The following is a 22,068-nucleotide window of genomic DNA, read 5'->3' on the forward strand; positions in this document are numbered from 1 at the left end:
CTTCCTCCTGTAGACAACAATCATTTCCTTAGTTTTGCTGGCGTTCAGCAGGAGGTTATTCTCCCAGCACCAGCTCTCCAGGTGGATGACCTCCTTCCTGTAGACCTCTTCCTTGTTATGGGAGATTAACCCCACAATGGCTGTGTTGTCAGCGAATGTAATGATAATATTGCCTTCTGATGTGGACAAACAGTAATGCGTGTACAGGGAGTACAGCAGGGGACTCAGCCTTGAGGGGATCCAGTGTCGAGTGAGTGTGATATTGTAATGGGATGAACGACTGAAATACTTTAGTCTTTTTTTTTTTTTTTCACAACGCCATTGTTTTCCTGGCAATAAAAGAAAAATAACGAAAAGCAACCGGTGTTGACCCAGAATGTCAGATTTGGTGCATCCAGTATGATATGCTTAAGAGAAAAGAGACTAAATCTTTGCCATTAAAATATGCAATATGACAAAAAAAAAAAGACGCAGATAATCATGCTGTAGAAGGGACAAAGTGTAGACTAGTTACAGCCCATTTGAGGAAAAAAAACAAACAGTCGAAACCATTTTGTGGCCTTTTTCACATAATATTAAGAAAGCTTGAATTCCATTTATAATCATAGTTTATTATTTTATATGTAATATTACAAAAATCTATTCAAACCAACACATTTTGGGTATTCCCAAAACACTGGCTGTCTTCAGGCAAATCTGTCACATTTGAAGGTTAAGACTTTTTTAAAGATGTTTTTCAGTACAGACACATATTCAAAGCAGGTTTTAAGAGTGTAGTCCTTCGAGGAGGTTCAAGGTTTGGTTGTTGTACAGGTCCGTACACTTTCCTATTAAATCATGTTGCTGTTGAGTTTGAGAAATGACGATAGAGGCAACAGCTGCTCCACTGACACGTTAACACATTCGAGCCCTTATTGAACTTCAGGTCTAACAATAACAGATGCTCGAGTAAACAGAGAGCTGAATATACTTTAATGTTTGCAACACGTGGTTTCTGGGTTTGCTTTGCACACTGCAGCACATAACTCCATCAGTTGCACTTCTTTCTTTCAAAGCTGCAAAGACCACAATTTATTGCCAAGAAAGAAACAAACCCAACGAATTAGTCCAAATTTATTCATTTTAAAAAATATGCATGCCTCCATACAATTAGTTACTTTATAAAGTGTAATGGCAGAAAGTGACTGCGCTGGGTAAAGTGTCTCAGAGGAAATGGAATTTTTTATGAAAATCTAAGCAAGGAAGGAAAAAAAAAAAAAAAAATGTTGCAAAGACAACGAACCGTCATGGTTTCAATGCCAACTTCATACATAAGGCAGTGTTAAAAAGGCACGGGTTGCACAACCTCCCCATATTTTCTCAGAAAGGTACTGGAAGGAGCTCTGATTGACAGATGGTGGGAAACACAAAATGCACATTTACATCTGGTCATTTTCGCTACATGTGTAAAAAAATAAAAATAAAATAAAATAAAAAATAAAAATCAATAACCATTCAGAGAATGAAACAGACGTGGTCGTGTCATCAGTTAATCCCGGACTCCTCCGCTGTCAGATGCATGTTATTCAAACAGTATTTTGAGAGGCCCGACCCGATGTTGAAAGTCGCATTTTTTAATGTTTTAACACCAAATGATTTTTACCATGTTTAAAAGAAAGTTTCTCATGGAAATAAAATGCACATAATCTCATGTTTTTCTATATATGATCATCCCCTCTGCATCGCTTTAACTCCTCTCGGGTTATTGTTACCAATAAAAACGATCAGCAACTTATGCATAAAAAGGCAAACTCCCATGTCGATGTAAAAAGGTAAACATAATTGTACCTATGATGCCAGTATGTTACACCTAACGTTTTCCTCACAGAAGCTTTTAAAATATCTTACAGATTTGAAGTGCTTTTAAAAGCACCAATAGATCAGCTCAGAGAAAGAAAAACAAAAACAAAAAAAAGTAAAGTCAGCACGCTTTCCTGTCAAAACTGCTCTGAGTATTCATGCTGCAACAGGAACACACAACCCTCCACATCTCTACTTAAATGACACGATACAATGTTGTCCCACATGCTTTGACACGTACGGTCTGTTTATTGCTCTAATTTTCCAAACTCAAAGCTCTGAAGGGTTGCAGTAAAACGCCCCGTTACACTAATTTGAACATTAATATCAGAGACTCGCGACAGTCTCTGGAAACCAGAAAGCCGTTGCCTCGCCTGAAGCCACGGCTCAAACGAGGACCTGAGCATACGTGTGCTGATGGTCCGAAAGCATAATGTAAAGAACATAAGAAAGGGACGCAGATTTATTTGTTGAATGGGTTGATGAAAACCTGCTGAGGTAGGGTTTGCCTCATGATCCTCTACTACATGTAGCCCTCCTGAACCTTGGTGAGAGTGAACCAGAGTTTAATGTTTTTATATTCAGTCCTGAACGAGACAGACAGTAAAAGTAGAAACTTTAAAACTACCACTTTAGTAGTGAATAGTGAGACAAGGTCTGAGGCTCTTTAACTCCACACGTCCTGTGAGTAGCGTCCCTTGGTCATCAGTTTCTTGACGTAATCTGTGGCCTGGGTGCGCGTCATGCCTCCCACTTCCTCTGCGATCTCGTGGAAAGCCGTCTGCACGTCTTTAGCCATGTGACTCGCGTCCCTGAACAAGTAAGATAACTCCAGATGTAGTCATACATTTCCTTTCATTTAATCAAATTAAAGACTTTTCAATCATTTGCACTTTCACATGAAAGCCGTTTGCTTTTCGTGACTCCCAACAAACCACACTAGGAGGAGCCAAAGTACCACAGATTATTTCTCATGGTCAAATCTCAAAAACTGAACAACACAAATTAAAAAAAGTGCTATGCAAATATTCCAAAACCTCACAAAATAACATCCTGAAACAATAATTCAGTGGGTTTTTTTTGTTTTTTGAATACACTCAATTATAAAGGTTTTCTGCTGATCAAACGTGGTCATTACCCGCAGACGTAGAGATGAGCATTGTCTGAGTGAATCAGCTTCCAGATGTGTTCCTTATTATTCTTCAGGAGATGCTGCACGTATACCTTTATTTAGGAGAGCAGAAAGAGAAAAATTTGATAAAACAGCCAAGTTCATCAGTACAGACGCGTACCGACAAATTATAAACGGCCCTGTGTTCGCTGGAATCGATTCCTTTTCCTTTTGCAAAAATGGATTCAAATAAAACAAGTCAACAGAATATATTTACACAAGTGGAAATCTTCTGGTGCATTTTATCAAGTAAAAACAATTTTGGTGTTTTTTGTTCTTTTTTGTGGCTGCAGCAGCGTGGAAGCCGTTTCTCACCTTTTGCTCCTGGTCTCGGGAGAAGGCGACATTAAGCTGCGTTAAGACTTCGTTCTTCTCCGCTTCCTCCAGCTCTTCCTGGTAAATATAATCCTCGTTCTTATATCTGCAGCCGTAAAACAACACCGTCTCGCCGACCTCCTTACCTATGAAAAGAGAGCAGCCATTACTGAACGTCTGTGCTCTACCCATCTGGTCTAAGAAATATCTGCTTGGTCTTTAAATGGAGATGAATGCTTTTCCTCCCGTGGAACAACTGCGATTAATTAAGTACAGAACAGAAAATAACCTCCAACGAGATAACAGATCAACATGTATAATTCGTGCACAGATTTCCAGCATGCGTCATCAATCATTACTTGTGTGCTTACACTGCACAGATTTGTTTTTTATTTTTCTCTGGTTTGAGGTGAGTAAGGACAGAAAAGCCCAAACATGTTTGGAGGTCCTTCCCCTTGTTTTCCTCCTCCCATTAAACCAGACAAACAAAACAACACACACATCATGGCAGCGCGTCTATGAGCACCTTGCTCTTTGAGCCAGCCTCTCTCCTGGATGAAGCCCATGAAAGGAGCGATTCCAGTCCCAGGGCCGATCATGACCACCGGGTTGGTGGCTTTGAAAGGCAGACGGAACTGGGACTTGCGGATGTACATGGGAACAGTGGACTTGTGGCCATTGACGAGTTTGTTTTTCAGCCAGTTGGTCGCTACTCCTTTGTTGACGCGGCCCGTCTTGGTCTTGTACTCCACCACCACGGCACAGATGTGGATGCTGTTGGGGTGAACCTACAAAACAGAAGAGTTACTAACAGCGCGCCATCAGACTGTCGTTCAATATCAAGTATGAAAACATGCAAGAGGCGAATTAAACAGAAAATTAAAAATGATTTTCTCTGCAGCTTAGAGGGGTTTTTACTTTAGAGGAGGAGGCGATGGAATAGTAGCGAGCCTGGAGACGAGGCAGCAGCTCACACAGGTGGTCGACTGGAGGCTTCAAAGAAGGCATATCTTCCAGAATGGCGAGGATGTTTCTGCAAGAGTCCAAAACCCAGCCCTGGTAGAGAGCCTGCGGAAAGACATGATAATTAGACAGTGACAGCTTCTTTGCTCATCTCAGCAACTACCAGCAGTTGTGTTTCTCTAAAATGAACACAATAATGGTTCATTTGGGGCTAAAAGGTGCTCTGAATCTTCACCACCCGTCACTGACCTTGCCCTCGGGGGAGGAGGAAGCCATCTTGCGCATGTTCTCCTGTTCTTTGGGGTCGGAGGCGTACTGAGCCAGCTCGTACAGGACGTTGGTGCGGGGGGGGTTGGTAATGTCCAGGTAGTGCGTGAGCGCTGTGCGGTAGGTGGTGGGACAGGGGAAAGGATGTTTCTTGTTGGACTCCTCTGAAAAAAACCCCCCAAAAAAACAGAAGTTAAAACTTTTGATGCGTTTTATCTGATCATCATTTTTTTGACCAAATTCAATCTGCATGTCTGTCAAAGAAACTGCTAAGTAATAAGTATCACATGGGTGAAAAGTTATTGTGACATATTCTGTCATTTTGACGATACACTGAAAGACAGCACTGTCATCACTGTTATGCAATCGCAATGTACGTCAGGTTACCTTTGCACTGATAGAAAACTCATGAACAATAAAAAAGTCTATCTGTATCACAGCAGTAAGATTATATGGCATGTGCTATACACGTGTGTTAGGAGAGCTGATACTGCACTAGACTGTCGGGGGGCGGAATTGTGAAGTCAAAGTGCGTTGGGCTGTCAATGCCATACCATCAAGGTTGTTGAGAGAGATAACCACATCAAGGTCTACGCCGAGGACCTCTCCCAGCCTATTCACCAGCCCAGATTCATTCGTGGGGAAAACGGCAACGTGGTCGCCTGACTCATATCTGAAATCACAGAGCAAGAGAAATTTAGACTTTGACCGTCATTCGTGAAGCTTAATGGGAGTTGTTCTTCTGGTCTCGTGAAATTTGGGATATCGCATGCATGTCGAGGCAGCCTTACCTGATCTTGGAGCCTGTTATGTCGAGCTCCAGGTGCATAAGATGCCTATCACCAGCTTTGTTAAGTCTGCGGTTGACAGTGACTGGGGCCAGGAAAGGGTTTTTTGAGTCAAAGGGCCTGCAAATAAGAGTAACACAAAAAATATAAATATACATACGTAATAGCTGGACAGAATCATAAGGGAGACAAGAAATACTTTGGATAAAAACAAAAATACGAAGATTAGTTTTTCCAATAACAAAAACAAGTTGTTAACGTTTTATCTAAAAAGGCTGCAGAAACGTGCTCCCTGTGTCCACTAGGGGGCACAAACTTTCATTTTTTTCCCAAAGTGACCGAAGGTAAACTTTGCAGATGATTATAATGTATTTAAAAAGGGGAGCAATGACTGAGCAGACAACGCTGTGAGGGAGTCTCTGCAACAGAACTTACGGCTTTTGGGTCTCAAAACTCTTTAGGCGGCCAATCTCTCCCATGTACACTTTGTTCATGTTGAGGTCAGTGTGCACCTTCAGCTCGTACTGCCGGATGCTGTGCGAGACAACGGAAGTTAGACTCTTCATATACACAGAGCAAAATACATCGAATACAAAGGGAATTCAAATTAATCAGTTGGCAGTTGCATTGAAAATAGCAGAGAACATGTATGAAAGGTATGACAACTTAAGACAACCTTAACAGAAAAACTGTAACGAGAAAAAAACTGAAACGATGAACTATTAAAATATCAGTTGCCCATCAACGCACCTCGACTCATCTCCTGACGCCTCCACTCCAAAATGCTCGCAGATGGCCGGCCAGAACTGCTCCCTCCATGAAACGAAGTCCTCTTCCAGACTGAAAATCAAAAAGCAGGGAGTTTTATTTACACCGTCTGCATTTCATTTTACTTCACCGTGAAATAATAAACCTGCAAAGTGTGAACAAACCTTTTCAGTGATCCATCTAATATCTAGCAAATCTGTTTCTGTATGTGAAGCGTTACTTCTTTTCCGATCTGCTCTGTGAGATTCCACAGCTCTACATCCTGTGTTCCACATTTACTTCAAACATTTTTGTTGTGCTGGTTTAGCACGGTCTAGTTCACCCTTTTATCGTTTGCCTAACTGAAGACACTGGTGAGATCGTGTGGTGGCATCTCCAAAAAAATAAAAATCACCAGACTGATGTAAAAACTTAGTTATGTGCTTGAGAAAGTGAATGGAAACGTTAAACATATTAGCCTCGAGCTTATTGCTTGTTGTTGTAATTGAAAAGATTCAAATAACGGTAAACAATTTCCATTGTTAAAGGATAACTGTGCTTAATGTTGAAAATACCGCAGTTATCCTTTAACATGTCCAACAATAAAGCAACCCCCATTACATCACAGGTCACACTGTGAAGGGCTTGTAATAACCAGAAGTCGTCACTAGCAGGAAACAAAACTTGGAAAAAAACAGTCGCTGTGATAAAAAGCCCGCAGTGTTGTTTACTCTTTATCGTCTACAAGTGTTGATCATGTTAGAAAGTGCGTCAGAACTGATGTGCATTAGACATTTCCATCTCTCCACAACTCTTTAAAGAAAAATGACAAGAAATTCCTAAAGTGAGCATAAAAAGAGGTTTCTGACACAACTGAGGAAGTTCCTTTGAATTTTGTCGTTTTCATTGACCATCTCTGATGTCCAACTTCAAAAAAGGGTCAAATGAGGACGGCATGTAGCATGTAATCTGTGCTGCGTCTCAGAAATCGAAATATTCAAATAGTTTCTTTTGTAGACGAGCAGGATTAGTGGGTCACCTACTTGCCATCATCGTCTCCCAAACCAAGATCAAAGAGTCGCTTGGCTCCCAGCTCTTCTAGCCTTTTGTCCACATATTTCCCCATTGCGTTGTAGTGCTCGTATGTCTTGTTGCCCAAAGCAAACACCTGGATGCAGACATGGGCACAATAATTAAAAGTATTAAGAGCATGGCTTTAAGACTTGAGCCAAACAAGGAATACTTCCAAACCATCCATTTTCTTAATGAATCCTGTTCAGGGTGGCAGGACTTCAGTGAGAATTTTTTCAACACGTGTGTATGAATGCTGTTTGTTCAGAGAGAAAATACAGGGGGAAGGGCTGTAACGGTGCCAGAATAAATCTAACCTGTAATCAAGTTCACAATGAACTTGATTACACAATGAACTTTATGAACCATAAAAAAGCCCAATGGATGAGTCGAAATGACAGGATTTTGGTCCTTTGTAAAACTCACTCCAAACTCTTTTTCTTGGCCTTAAAAAATAAACAACTTTAACAGGAACACACACACACATGCCCTGTGGAAAGTCAACAACCTTTTTCGTGCATTACATACACACTAAAAACTTGTGCATAAAGACTCACAGTGTAGTTTAGTCCAGAGAGCTCTTCATCATCGTTCTCCTGCAGCCAGTCATATAAGTCCTGAGCATTATCTGTTGGGTCTCCTTCACCGTAAGTGGCCACGCAAAATATGGCGAGGGAGTTTTCAATCTCAGACAGACGGGACAGCTCCCCCTATACCATGAGAGAACAAGATGGGGGGGGCAGTAAGAACAGCAGAAATAACCTTTTTAAGTTAAGTTTCCACTGTTTGACTGGATGTCTTTAAAGTCCCCCTGTGAGAAGACTATAGTAAATCAAAGGTTCTCATAGTATGAATCTATGCACTGAATTAAAATTCAAACAAAAATAAATCAGTAAAGTCCTGTATGTAGACAATGAAGAATAATCAGATTATTAACACCACTGAGGTAGCAAAGTCCTGTGTCAAAGAATGATTAAGACCTCTGCTCGCTTTGTTGCTGTGGTGTGCAAGTTGCTCCACGGATGTAAATTACCATGTTATACTCCTCTGGATCAGCAGCCATTCCTTTCATGCCGTAGCGCTGAGCGTCTTTGGACAATCTGTTTGCGAATTCTTCTGCTGTACCCGTCTGGGAGCCGTAGAACACGATGATGTTCTTTCCCTGTCCACAAATTGACATCATTGGAAAATCATTCACATCGTGCAGCATGTCAAAGCTTCTCCCACAACCATGATAAACATTTCTTATGTCGAAATTCGGCCTTTTCTTTATTTTTTTTTAATTGTACAACAACATAAGTGTGGAGTAAGGATTCAATTTTTTACATTTTACCTAAAATAAAAACACTTTTTCTTCTTGAGATGACATCCTGAAACTGGCAATTAGAGCATCCACGTATATAGTGGAGAGATCATAATAGTAATAATAATATCATCTTATCTGTGTACGAAATGTTGCTATTAGACTTTCTGATGAAAGGAAAAACTTGAGTAGAGACTGAAGCCTTTTCAGCGGGCGTCGTAGCATCTGAAAAATTTCCTGTAAAACCACTTGATTCAGAAGCAGCATTTCCTCTGTTCTGGCTTGAAAACAAAAGACCATGAAAGTCAAAAGAGTGCTTTTGAAGTCTAAAGCTTCATGTGGTCAAATTTACTGGGAAACCGTCACGGTCGCCGTAGCTTTCTTCCACGGAGCAAATAACTAGGAACACTGCATTTGGTTTCATAAGACTGATGACTTTCAACTAGGTGAAGAAAGAAAAAAAACATTGGGGTGTTTCATCTTGCAGATAAACATTTGTTTGTGGTGAAAAAAAAACAAAAACAATCAAGGTTGATCAACTGGTACCGCTGAAGGGACAGAATTGAATTTAGTTCACACCACAGTTACAGCAGGTAAAACAGCTCTTTAGACATTTACCTGCGATGGTAAAGTTAACCAGCTCACACAACAAGAAACCAACAGAAAGGAGGGAGGAACTAAGAAGAAAATAACTCACAGTTTTCTTCATTTTCTCGATGAAACTCGTCTCTCGTGATGCAGGTGCTCTGAAAAAGGAAAATAAATAATAAATGTTTTTGATCAAGCTTCTGATAATTCAGAAACTCTGTAGCGTTCAACACTCGTTCTCATATCAAAACATTATATAAATGGTTGTGATTGGCCCAGCCATCCCCATGATGGTGGAATTTGAATGGGACGGGGGGCAAAATGCATTCTGCCACATTAATCTTCAATTAAATCAACCTTCAGCTAACAGATTTGTCCATTTCTCAGGCTTGAATTTCACAGTGGCAGTCGTCTTTATGTGTGAGCTGAATTCACAACATAAGATTGTAATTTACTTCAACTTCACATAATTTTACAGTCAAGACTTCCAAAAGTAAAGATCACCACTTTGCCTCAGTTCTTTTGAAATGAGCTTTGGCCCAGAGGGTCTCTGTGTCATGTTCAAGTTTGGCTTCAGCTTTTCATGATAGAGCTTCAACCTGCATTTGTGAATGAGCTGCATTCACAGACAATGATCTATGGAAGTGTTCCTCAGCCCACGCAGTGATTCCCACGATGGAAACATGCCTGTTTTTTAATACAGTGATGTTTGTGCACCTGAAGAATAACGGACATCCAACGCTTATTTTCACCTTTGACCCCTTGGGAAATCTGCATCTTTCGATCACATTACGTATAACAGATAATATTCAAAAACTTCAATGTTATGTTGAAGAACATTATTCTGAAATTGCTCCACAATTTGCTGAACATCTGTCCATCTTTACTTATGAGAGACCATGCCTCTCTAAGTACATTTAACATTTCTCAATGTAAAACAAAAAGAATACGTGCCTTTTTTGTGAAATACAAACTTTTACTCGAGATTCTAAAGAGTTTATTTAAAGGCCATTCAGAGTGACAGTAGGCTTCAGAACTGCACTCTCACGTGCAAGTGTTAGTGGCCGACATTGATTTTAGATGAGGTTTCATCTGTTGCCAACTGGTTTTTAGTTGTGCACACTAAAATATCTAAAGTTCAGAGTCGGGACATGAACAATCAAAGATTTACTGAACAAGTGAAGGATTTATACAGTTAGAACAAGTTGGAGAGCGATCACTCATGAGATAAGAGGCAGGTGCAGTAACATAGTGATAGTTGAAGTAAGGTTCAACAAAATCAACTACTTGATGTTTCAGATAATATTTCAATATTTAAGAGGACAAAATTTTGATTCAGGTGTACCCAGGAAATAATTAATGGACTGAAACAAGATCAAAACAAAATGAGCAAACACAATGTTAGTAAAATTAATAGAAACATAAATGTATTATTGAACTAAATGAAAGGCAATGCTGCTTCATTCAGCATCAAAGCTCAGAGCAGACACCTGCGTTTGTGACTAATGAGGGAACACAGCACCAACTGCAAGCGTAGCCGCAAATGCAAAATGAATGCATTTTCTGATTTCAGCTCAGCGACACCGCAACAAAATGCAGGATTTGAGCTGAAGTAGAAGAAATTACAACCTTTGAAAATCACAGCCTTTCACATCATTTCCAACAGGGTTGTGTTTCCAAATCAAAGTTTTCTATTTGGCATCCCAAAAACAGGAATGCTGGAACTAATGAAGGCGGCAGCAACAGCATGAACATTACATTTGAAAATCAGTATCTAACTCAACCAGCATTGGTATTTTGAGAGAGCCTTTCGAAATCTAGTTTAAAGAACATTATTGTTGTGGTTTTGTCATTTCCGTGGACTCAGCTGGAGCTGTGCCCTTCATAAAGATAAAATTAAACGTTGTCACTTAAAGTGTGTTGAGGCTTCGATAATGCAAACAGACTTCCAAAAACGCTGAACTTTGCTCTGATTGATGTGCTATGACATCAAGTGTGATGTTGCTTGGTTGTCACTAGTCGGTTATAAACCAAAATAAAACTCAATCATCAAGGAAATCGTTCTTTCCCAACAAGCGCATTGACTAAAGCAGTTTTCTCTGATTTTTTTCTTAACAAAATCTTTCAAGGCTTGATATGTCTGCATCAAACAGACCGGAAGTAACGCAGAGTTTAACCAGCCAAATATCTCATTAACCCAAGAAACTGCTTCAATGAACCCACATGTGGTACAGCAGGTTATTCTCCAGAGAGTTCACAGGGAGCACATGTGTATGCGGTCAGTGCTTTAAATAAAACACAGACTTTACCAGTGTTCTCTTTGAATCATGTCCTGCCTGCTGCATGCTCTGCTCAGCTGGGAAAAGGCGTTTGACACAGGCTGTCTACAATACGCGTGAAGAGGCAACGGTGGGTCAAGTCACAGTAAATAGCTGGCGTTTGAAAAGAGCTTCGTTTTCTGAATCCCAGGGTTTAAACGAGCCGGCAAGTTAATGATGCAACAGTTTGATCTCATGCCAAGTGTGTTTCGTGATCAAGATTAAACAAGGCTGGAAATGTGCACGTAGTCAAAGCGGTAAATGATTATGCTTGCGAGAAGACGAGGAAAAACAGAACACTTAATTATTACATCGTTAAACTGCATTAGCAGGAACAGAATGCATCTCCATCTCTTACACAACCCCCTCGGAACATTGCATGCTTTTTTTATGCCATCATCTCATAACAAACAACAATGCTTTTTGTTTATGCCTTCTGTTGGAAACATTTGTCCAATTCAACAGTTACTTACAAAACACTCAAATATGAACTGAAAACTTCCAAAATGTGATCTTTGCTGTCAAACTACACAAGATCATTTCATTTTAGTGTCCCTTAAAAGATATTTTGTCCAGCTTTGAAGCAGGAATTTAAATACTGTACCGACCTCTCAGCAGGATCTCTCCTGTCCCCTGGCAGTGAGAAGACACAGCCCATGACATGCAGCCCTGTAGCTCACCACTTCCACTAGCACTGCCGGCTAGGCCAAGCCAAAAATCACCACTGTCAAAATCAAAATCAGGACTCCACAACCATAGGATGGATCCGTAATGTCAGTCCAGACAGGCAGATGGATACTTGCAAGGTTTGACGCGCTGCCCGCTTTCACCTCAGAGGCTCCAACGGGGTCTGAATTCTGCCTCTTACTGTGCCGTCTGTGGAAACCAGCAGCGTCTGCTCTCCACACACACAAACACGACAGCCTCCAGCCTTGTCAGTGTCTGGCAAGCGCAGAGAACACAATGGTGGGAAACTGACTTTCCCATAAAATGTAGTCGAGCTGCAGACCCACAACTTTCAACACACGCTGAAATGATCATGAGCTGGAAATGCCTTACTCCTCATCCCCACCCCTTTTCCTCCCCAGCATGAAAGGTGTTAGGAAGGAAAAAGTGTACAAGATCCATTCTGAGAACTTGGCTTGTTAACAGAGCAACTCCTCGGTGGACCACTAAAGGGGAAGAGCTGTGAATGGTAGGTTTTTTTTTTGCCAAAGTATCCCCAGCCCCCACCACTGGAGGAGAGAGGGGAATGTCATTGCCATGGCAACCTCATTTATCATAAAAGGATTCCATTTGTGACATCGCCCAATGGCAGAGCAGCTCAGCCCTGACGCACACACAAAAAGAAAAACAGGGGAGCGAGGAAAGAAAAATGAATAAAAGTAACTGGGAGCAAAGAAAGAGCTGCTTGTCTTTTGCCTCAACTTTCCACCTTTGGAGAGGGCTCACAAAAGAAACTTGGCTCGCCCTCCGGGGAACTTTCAAAATGGGTTCAGGGACAAAAAACAAAAGCACAGGAAAGCCTTGGAAGACTACGCCCCCTTCATAACAGTTAGGGAATTGCTGCTCCTTTAAGGGGAGGGGAGACCAACTTGTGTTGCTCGATCCTTTCCCGAATCTCTTCCCTCCAAAGACACATATGCGTCTAAAAGACTAAACATTTTCTCCAGTGGTCTTTCCCTCCTCTAGGAAAACTCTTGTTTTCGCACAAGTGATCAGGATCTCCCTCGTTCAGTCTGTGTCCATTTACAGAATCACACAGCGAGCGAGGCTGCTGCTGGCTTGGCTTTTTGCCAGAAACAAAAAAAGATTATGTTGTGGTTGGGGAGGGACTAAAAGTGACTCTAGTGCAACGAGAGCCCGCTGTAATCAAGCCAAGCCTCTATCACTTCGCTGCTAAGTGATGAGGGGAGGGAACAGGGGAGGAAGGGTGGGCTTGCAGCCTTGGACAAGAGTGAAAAAGGCAGCTAGAGAAAAAACAGATCAGCTGAGTGTGTGAAAAAGCCAAGTCCAAGTTAAAGAGGAGGCAGCGAGAAAACAAAGGTCATTGCTGGTGAAACATTTACTCTCGCCTTAATCTGTGCACTCTCACACACTTGCTTCAAGGGCCATGCAGTGTCAACTTCCACACAGTCTGCCGCGACGTAGACTTCTGTTAGGGTCGCCATGACAAGTGGGTTGGCTTCAGAGATACTGCCATACACGGGTCTACACCACACTCTGGTGGTTGCTATGTAACCTTACTACATTCAATAATAAGTGACGGCACTGCTTCAATGGCCCCTCTGGCCTGTGGTGTTCCCCAAGGCTCTGAGTCCCTGTGTCAACATTTACATTCTTCTATAAGGACAGTGTTATCAGCAAGAACAAGATGATTACAATTAGCATGCAGATAAAAAAAATGAAAAAATGAAAGAAAAGCAAGCTATCAGATAATGTTGTCTTATAAAGCCAAGGTGGTAAAAGTCAATAAACTTTTGATGCCAAGTGGAAATACTCAACTGATTGGCTGCTGTAATTGAATATAAATCAAGGTGGAACCCAAAACCATCGAGCTTTGCTAGTTAAAACTGCAAATGACATGATGGCACTGGTGGGTGGGGAACAATTCATTCATTCATTCATTCAACTGTAGCAAATAAATGTGTGCGCCATCTCAACTGAGGCCAAAATTATTATCATTAATTATTATTAACACTGAATTTAGTAGGAAAAGGATCTTATGTCTTTTTATTTCACCCCATACATGCGGCCACAGCAGAACTGGGACGTGATAGTTCAGACCAAAACAGTGAAAAACTAAAAGATGCAATAAAAACTAGAGGACACTCACGGTGTGTCAAGCTTCTTAAACTCGGGGATGGGCTCCGGCTTCTGACGGGACATGAACCAATAAATGACGAGGCCAACAATCAAGGAGAAGAGGAAGAGGTCCAGGTTGCTGAAAAGAGGCTCCTCTTCATCCACCATGGGCTCAGTGTGGGTGATGGTGTCAGGGTCCATGTCTGCCATGATGACACTACACAGCAATGAAAAATAAACAACAAAACAATCTAAAGTTAAGCAGCAAATATTTGTGAGATTACAAAAGTAAGTTACAGATAAGTTTACTTTTTTCCCCCAAACTTGAATTAGAATAAATAAAGATTACATAGAGATGTAATCAGTTTGGACTTTGTGGGAAGGACATCTCGTAGTATTTTACCTCTCTATAGGCAAATATCTAAAAGGGAAAAAATTGGCGCCAGCTCTGGGGTGAAGTTCCTATTTTTATTATTATTTAATTCAGCAGTCTGTATATTAAATCGGCTGATTGCAACGCGACACAATGAAGGCCTTTGTGCTCGTATCATTGGAGAAACTCTCTTTAAATTTGGCTAGACGTATTCCAACATTGTAACCCGCTGCTTTTGATGCGCAAGGAATTTCTCGTCGTGCATCAACAACATCCCCTCTTTTCAGGCCGAGCACGAAAGGACACCGTGTTCTGAACACTCAGGTTTCAATTCGGTTGGAGGATGGGAAAAACACTGAGTTCAGGTTTTCAATAATTCCGAAACTTGGCCTGATCACAACTAGAGTGTGACAGAGCAACTTAAAAGAAAAAGAAAAACCCTCACCCAACTAAGCGCTGGCTTGCACAAAAGTAAACTGCTGATTCACAATTACACCAAGTAAAGCACTTCATGATGAGCTGGGCGCCCACTCCCTCTGGAACAGAAGTCGCACTGACTTCAAGTTGTGCAACGGTGTCTGACGAGAACCAAGCGCGACAGAAAACACGGTCCTCCAATTCAGAAATAGAATGATACACGACCCTCATTTCATATAACCCTCGCTTATCTCTTATTCTTTCTTTCTCATTTCCACTGAAACAGACACGTTTCCCACTGGAATATTTTCAAAAAATGACCTTAACAGTAGCTACTCGGCAGATTTTAAAGACTCCAATTTAAACAGCTCCTTTTGCCTTTTATCTCATCTACAACATGGTAAACACAGGAAGTTTTCAGGCACATACTGAGGAATATTCAAAACGATCTAAAGATTCTGCTGAAAGCACAACAACACATATTCAAACATTTTCAAGCGGGTCCCTTTGACTCAGTTTCTGAACAATGTGAACCAAAACGTGGACTGAAAAGTACATTTTACAGATGCACGGGGGAAAAAAATTCACATGGCAACCGTCATTACAAACCTATGGCGCTACCTCCTGAACTACTACAGCTTAACCTGTATCAGCCAATTATGGGCTGTCACCAATACATCTGCATCATGGCTGCAATGAAAAAGATTGATCAAGTTTCCTTTTCAATACAACTAACATAAAGTTCACAGAGCACCCCCAACTATGTGCTAAGCAGCAGCACTTCAAGCCGTTACATCACCCAACTAAAACTGACAGGGGCTAAATTAAAGACAAGTGCATGTCAACTTTTCCCACATGCAGTCTGGCAAGACACAATAGAGGACGACGGCCACACACACAACCTCACTGACACAGAGCCAGAGTTTCCGGTCTGTTACAAAACCTCCACAACTACTTTGGCTTGATTTCCCTGCAGCAACAGTTAGTAGCTCAGCAGATCCAGACGCACTTTCAAGTTCAGTGTCAAAGCAACAGCAGCAAAAACAACAACAAAAAAGAAGAAAATTGTTGCAAAGATAACATAACTGTTTATCTTGATATCAAAGCATAAGGACATAACATACAGGAGAAGAGGAGTTCGTCTAGTAAGGCGAGTCCTCGTAAAACATAGCTCAATGGCTCACCTTGCATTTCCAATCACGGACTAAGTGACTGAGTCGAGCCGTTTTAAAAACCTGTTTCATTAACCTTTGTCACTGCAGAGAAAAATCACTCAGATGACTCAGTTTCACTGTGACATAACCCACTGTCTGTCAAACTGCACCCCTGACCAACAAACACCATGCATTCATGGTCATGGGACACAGTTCAGGGCAAATAAAAGAGGCTTCAGCAGCTGCTGTCACCGTGGTCCATTGAGATCAAACAGATGCGGTTTACTACAGGTCGCCTGAATATGCAATTAAGAAACTCAAAAACTTTATCGCCGCAGGGGAATTGTGTAATTATCGGTAACGGGTCACCAGTTTCCGCCGAGATGTAAAAAGTCCCTCGTTACACCATGCTACACGCCGGTTTCACTTCTTAGTTCGACTAAATTTCGATATGATGCCTCCCTCCAGCTGTAAAAGCAAATGTGTCTGGCGGTCAGCTAAACCGAAAAATCCCGCTGGAGTGGGCTATGACTATGTCCTGGACCGTGACAACACTGCCTGAAAGCATGGTCCTGCACTGAATATTTAGTCCATTAGGAGACACAGCACTGTTGCCTACAGCATGAAGCTTATTCCTTATGTCTTAGAATTGCGTCAAAAAAAAAAAAATGACACAAGGTAACCCCAGTTTGCGTAACACTGGAGCCATCACTTATCTAAAGCTACATTTTCACGTGAAAAAAAATAGCTGAGCGTTACCTCCGTGACACGAGTTGTAAAGTGTCGGCGTGAGTGTGTTACCGCTGCAGTGTAACCCCGGCAGACTGCCACAGAGCACAGCTGACTATAACTCGGTTTTATAAGAGGCTTTTGGTGTGAAGCTTACCTTCGCTTCTCCTCTTTGTGTCAGCCTCAGACTGCGCTCAACGCGGAAGGAAACTTTACGCCGTGTAGGGTCAGACCATCTCCATCCTATTCGCTGGGGGGGAGGTTCCTTACATTTTCGAGACCCACACAAAAAAAGACTTCGTCATGTTTTCAGTTTTTGGGAAGTTTTAGATATGTGGTCACTCAGAATTATGTGCAAACTCACTCTGTGAACGCAGCGTCACGGTGTTGAGTGACACGCCGTTTATATTTCATTTGGACCAGTCCACAGTAATGCACATGTAACCTGCGTAATTGAATAACTGTCAAGGTGCAGCAGGCAAAGGTTCACGGTTATGTAATGCAACCAGTAGAACAGTTTGGAAAGCAGACTCTTCAAACGTGTCCTCTCCTAGTTAAACAGTGTTTATGTTCACAAAGCCAAGGACACGTGACTGATAACCCAACAACCTGTGAGCTCCCCTCAGCGAAAAACTGCCATTTTTGAAAATACGATTATGAAAAAGCCATTTACTTGTTGAACAAGTGGGCATTATAGGAGGTAAAAACATACATTTACTCAAGTGATGTAGACTCACCTTTAAAGTAAAAAAAAGGACATCCAATGCTCTCATCCATCCCATCTTTTTTAGTCCCCCCAACAGAAATGTTGTCATACGTTTGCTATTTCTGGCTGTGTGATTTATTTGCCGTTAAACGTGGCCTTGATTCAAACTCTGAACTGTAGAAAAAATGTTGTGAGGACACTCTCTAGACTTTCTGTAAGACTTTGAATTGAACCATTTTTATCTATACTGTGTGTATTTGTAGAACTACAGCACTGCAGTTCAAATCCAAGAACCTTCAAGACAAATTAGGGGATTTGCACTATTGTATTTACTTCCAAATACTTGTTACCACATGCATGGGGCCGTTTCACCTATGGCTGTAGATTCCACTTTAAGTCAAGTTTTTCTTTCAGTCCATTTCCTCGGCTGTGCGTTTGCTTTGCTAATCTGCAGTGCAACCAAAGTGCTTTATACTCCGTTTCTCGTGCTTCAGACTTTTTTTTATTCCACTACATTTCAAGCAAATCAGTTTACACAGACAAAACAAAACACAGCAGTAAATGCATGAATTAAACATGGCTCCACCTTTTATTGCAATTGTGTTTTTATGAATAAATGTGCAATGTACAAAACAACAAGTTGTGATTCGATACTGTAGGTCAAGACAACATCACAATAAAAGCAAACACAACAGAGATAGATTGTCATACGTCGTGCATAATCTGTACAAAGAAAGGCATTTGTAAAAATTAATATGTCATGTAAACCACTTAGTATCCCAAATGATTACTGTCTTACAGAATAACAGTTGGCATTGTTTAAAAGAGTACTTTCTGTCAGTATGTCAGGTTACCATAGGAGCTCCATATTTACATGTAGATTTTTGCTTGTCTGTCTATTAGCCTATCATATCAGTCTTAACCTCGCTATTTAGTCTCAGGTTGAATAGCCCCTATTCTTAAATCCATAGCTTATCAAATTTGTCTATTACTCGTCATTGATACACACAAATAAAGCCGGAAAATGGCTCCACAAAACGTAAAACTGTAGCTGAAATATCTAAAAAGCAACAACAAAGATGCTGGATTTGTTCACAATAATTCAAAGACGTCGGGCCTGCTACTGCTCAGTCGGGCGACTACTTCAACCCTGTCAATTAGTTGTAATTGAATAATATTTGTTTTGTTCCCGTAAATTCACAGTTGGGCTGTACAAAAAACAGTTTCAGTGTGGTTCTCTTCAGTACATCAGTGACATATTTGTGCTATTTATCAACATCACAACAAATTATGTGACCGAAGGCAACTCCAAAGACGAGCCTTGATCCGGAAAGATGAGGCAGCTTTTTATGGACACAATTAGAAATCACACACTCTTGGGTTTCTGACTCCTGCTCTTGATTTTCTGACGAACGACTGCAAGCGTGGTGAAGAAATTTCCCAAGAACAGAATAAGGAAGCAGATACCACACATTGTGACCTGGCAGTACATGGAACACAGGAACAATGCATGAGTAAGCAAAACAGCAGTAAGCACAAATGTATTACTCATTTTTTGTGCTATGGATTGGGTCTGGACACATATGTGGCCCTTCTATTGGTGTGAATATAGTATGGGTGTGAATAATGAGTCAATGAAGGGTAAATTTGTTATGAAAGCAGAAAGAGAGTGACACAGCAAAATCTGGTAACTGAGAGCACTGACCTGCCATTCTTTGCAGTCTGGGAGCTGAGCCATTCTGAACAGAGACACGCTATTAAAGAGCTGCCAGAACTACAAGACAATACAAGAGGGCGAAGGATTTGTTTGGGTTAAAGGAAATATATGTAGTGTGCAGCTCTGAAGACACAAAGACATATTAAGCCCACAGATCCCCAAAAACCTCAAAGCTGCCTGAACCGTGTCTAAATTTGCTGAAGAATAGGCAGCCTAGAATTTCATCAGAACTTTTGTCTATCTTTATGTCGTCTAAACATGACAAAGGGTTATTTCTTTAATGCAAACTTATCTGTTACTGGAGACTTCTAAGCATCACAGACTGTACTCACATGTCCAAAAAACAGGAAGGGCAGGAGAAATTGCAGCCCTTTCCACATCCAGGAATGGAATCCTTCTAGAAAACAGAGAGCATTCAAGAGTTGATTGTGTGACTTTTCTACTCTCTTGGGTGTTACTGAAGAATTGACAAACAAGGGGTCCAGACAGGCCTGCTGGTTATAATTTTTATTAATCATATTTGTGGCTGAGCTCCTCTGTGTTCACTGTCCTTGGCACATTTTGCCGTGTCTCACCTACAGTCAGATCCATGTTGTGTCTTTCTCCCAGGGCTCGCAGTCTGTACAGACATCCACTCTGATAGTAGCACTGCAGACACTGAACAAAACCTGTGGTGGGTTCCACGTGAGAGAAACAATCATCAGGCTATGGAAACTTGGAGCCGTGAGTGCTTTTGTGTTTTTGTCTTGGAGTACTTTGACCTTACTTTGATACAAGGAGTAGGCAAGGAATTGATTCCTGAATATCTTGTACAAATTTCCATCTGGCCTTAAGGTGTGAAAAGAAAATTAGAATTAATTAGTCATTAATTAGTGTCTAATGTGCTGAAGTAGTTTTTTTACTGCTTTATTTGGGCTTTTTATTTCATGCTACTCACCATGTCAGCATTACACCGGACAAAAAAGCTGAGATGTAGTGGTGAAAAACCCACCATCCTTTGATTCTGATTCAACGCATATTTGATTTTGTTTAATATTCAGATTGCATGTTTGAACAAATATTTGAATTAAGCAGAAATAGTGATAACGTAAGTGTAAAAGAGTAGGGCAGAAGCCTGTGAATGATGCCAACCTGGAGCCATTTGTGATGAGGACACTCTCTCTGATGGTTAATGTACAATAGTACCACACCAGCAGGAAATTGAGGATTGCATCAAGGAATCTAAGGGCAAGAGCACAAGTCATCTTCTATGAATACATCATCAGTTTTACTAAATTGTAACCTACAGAGCAAATCCAGCTGTTAAGTATGACTATGAGCTGCATATTATGTTTACTGACCTGTAGCTCACGAAGAAATAGCAAATGAAAGAGAACAGCAGCAGGAGGACTGTGAGGTACAGCTTGAATTTCTCATACTCATCTTTGTAGGCAAACCTGACAAAGATGTGACATTTTGAGAACTCTGTACACATCAGAACTAATAAAATAGAACTTTGTCCTGCTTATTTATTATTCATCTTGTTGAATAACAGAACAGCTATCAATCAAAAAGTGGCAAATGGTAAAAAACAAATGCTCAATTAAAGCAATGCCAGCTTCCTATGATAGATGTTGGCTTGATATTTAGTGTCTATGGGCTTTTGGAGGCCATTGCTTACTTTGACTGCTTGCTGAGAAGAGTGACATTCACATTTCCAAGAACCAGACGGAGGTACAACCTGCAATGTGAAACACAGCCGCACGTTATCATAGCTTCTGTCTATTAAGCTGGTCAGTAACAAGCTTATTTCTGAGATCTTTTTGTGAATTAGAAGTTATTACCCATTTTTCATGGGAAGGAAAGATTCCATCTCAGAGATAGAATTTGGTCTCGTCTTGATTTTCTCTTTCATTTCATACAGTATCTCTGAGTCCTCTTCTGATAGTCCTTTGCTGCATCTGATGAATTGAATGAAGAGAGTATGTACCATTTGCACATCATGACTTATTAACAGTATGAGTTCATTTGAGCTGAGGAGGGTTCATATATCAGTTCACTTTTTCTTCTTCCCTAGTTTGTGATCTTACATGCTGCATCCATCTGCGCATGCAACAGAATATCTATGGCTATGAACATTTTTGGGCTGTGAGTGGACACTTGGGCCTACTTTTTCTCGAGGCGGGACATCTCTTTAAGTCTTTTCCGCTGACGGAAAATAGATGAAGAGCAGCTGCTCTGTAGTTCGGAGATCTCATCTAGTTTCTGTAAATAAATTTTGTGTGTTTCCTGAAAGACAATGAGAATACAGGATTATACCAATAACCAAAGTGACATACTGATTGCAAGGAAAGAATTCAAGGTGTGCTTAGGATGTGGCAGATTATATTCTGGACTCAAACCAAGATATCGGACATAGAGATAAGCATTCATGATACACGTTTTGCATTAAAGTTAATTTGTGGAAGTAAAACATATCTCAAGAGTTGGTTGGAGTAACACTCAATTTAAAGAATAAAAAGTTCACAATACTGCATGCAAAGCAAGAATTACTGAGTCAATAGCCTGACACTGCCAGCCTTATTCTTACCTGAAGTTGATGATACTCGTCCTCCAGACATTTCCACTGCTCCCGAATTTCTGTTAAAACTTGAGCCATTTTGTGATTGTTTCACTTACAGAAAACACAGATGTACTTGAAAATTTGTGGCCCCTGTCAATTCCTTATCCACCCTGAAATGACTTAAAAATCTATGCTGAGGTATACTCTGGGTGTGTATCACATCTCAATGAACAGTTTATTGCAAGTACTGAACTT

The 22,068-nt window shown here is 40.9% G+C and overlaps 2 protein-coding genes across 4 annotated transcripts; both read right to left on the reverse strand.

Moving 5' to 3' along the window:
- Nucleotides 1–590: 590 nt before the first annotated feature.
- On the reverse strand, nucleotides 591–17,082 carry porb (P450 (cytochrome) oxidoreductase b). 3 transcript variants are annotated; one of them, XM_075473623.1, is made up of 16 exons: nucleotides 17,006–17,082; nucleotides 14,207–14,392; nucleotides 9,162–9,210; nucleotides 8,195–8,323; nucleotides 7,719–7,871; nucleotides 7,134–7,258; nucleotides 6,094–6,183; nucleotides 5,779–5,877; nucleotides 5,347–5,463; nucleotides 5,110–5,228; nucleotides 4,538–4,719; nucleotides 4,244–4,393; nucleotides 3,852–4,113; nucleotides 3,326–3,471; nucleotides 2,978–3,063; nucleotides 591–2,651 (listed from the first exon to the last, which is right to left on the reverse strand). In XM_075473623.1, the coding sequence occupies exons 2-16, from the start codon at nucleotides 14,383–14,385 to the stop codon at nucleotides 2,507–2,509; spliced, it is 2,031 nt and encodes a 676-aa protein (XP_075329738.1). In that variant the 5' UTR covers nucleotides 14,386–14,392; nucleotides 17,006–17,082; the 3' UTR covers nucleotides 591–2,506. The 3 variants fall into 3 exon arrangements, with proteins under 3 accessions (XP_075329738.1, XP_075329739.1, XP_075329740.1); XM_075473624.1 differs by lacking the exon at nucleotides 17,006–17,082 and adding an exon at nucleotides 16,879–16,984; XM_075473625.1 differs by lacking the exons at nucleotides 14,207–14,392; nucleotides 17,006–17,082 and adding an exon at nucleotides 11,979–12,531.
- A 1,838-nt stretch (nucleotides 17,083–18,920) lies between these two features.
- On the reverse strand, nucleotides 18,921–21,909 carry tmem120ab (transmembrane protein 120Ab). Its single transcript, XM_075474442.1, has 12 exons — nucleotides 21,841–21,909; nucleotides 21,421–21,539; nucleotides 21,095–21,205; nucleotides 20,932–20,991; nucleotides 20,612–20,707; nucleotides 20,403–20,492; nucleotides 20,209–20,274; nucleotides 20,038–20,099; nucleotides 19,847–19,939; nucleotides 19,604–19,668; nucleotides 19,260–19,328; nucleotides 18,921–19,034 (listed from the first exon to the last, which is right to left on the reverse strand). Exons 1-12 carry the CDS (start codon nucleotides 21,907–21,909, stop codon nucleotides 18,921–18,923), a joined length of 1,014 nt encoding a protein of 337 aa, XP_075330557.1.
- Between the last annotated feature and the right edge of the window lie 159 nt (nucleotides 21,910–22,068).

The sequence above is a fragment of the Odontesthes bonariensis genome, chromosome 9 (genome assembly GCF_027942865.1).
Source record: "Odontesthes bonariensis isolate fOdoBon6 chromosome 9, fOdoBon6.hap1, whole genome shotgun sequence".
Classification (NCBI taxonomy): Eukaryota; Metazoa; Chordata; class Actinopteri; order Atheriniformes; family Atherinopsidae; genus Odontesthes; species Odontesthes bonariensis.

What these genes read in the sequence shown, in the direction of transcription:
- porb (XM_075473623.1), bottom strand. Translation starts at nt 14,385, where the DNA reads ATGGCAGACATGGACCCTGACACCATCACCCACACTGAGCCCATGGTG. An exon ending in TTGGGAGACGATGATGGCAA is followed by an intron (nt 6,184 to 7,133) that starts GTAGGTGACCCA and finishes TTTGATTTTCAG; the next exon opens with TCTGGAAGAGGACTTCGTTT. An exon ending in GCGTCAGGAGATGAGTCGAG is followed by an intron (nt 5,878 to 6,093) that starts GTGCGTTGATGG and finishes TGTCTCGCACAG; the next exon opens with CATCCGGCAGTACGAGCTGA.
- tmem120ab (XM_075474442.1), bottom strand. Translation starts at nt 21,909, where the DNA reads ATGGCTCAAGTTTTAACAGAAATTCGGGAGCAGTGGAAATGTCTGGAG. An exon ending in TTCCTTCCCATGAAAAATGG is followed by an intron (nt 20,992 to 21,094) that starts GTAATAACTTCT and finishes TTCACATTGCAG; the next exon opens with GTTGTACCTCCGTCTGGTTC. An exon ending in CTTCTCAGCAAGCAGTCAAA is followed by an intron (nt 20,708 to 20,931) that starts GTAAGCAATGGC and finishes CATCTTTGTCAG; the next exon opens with GTTTGCCTACAAAGATGAGT.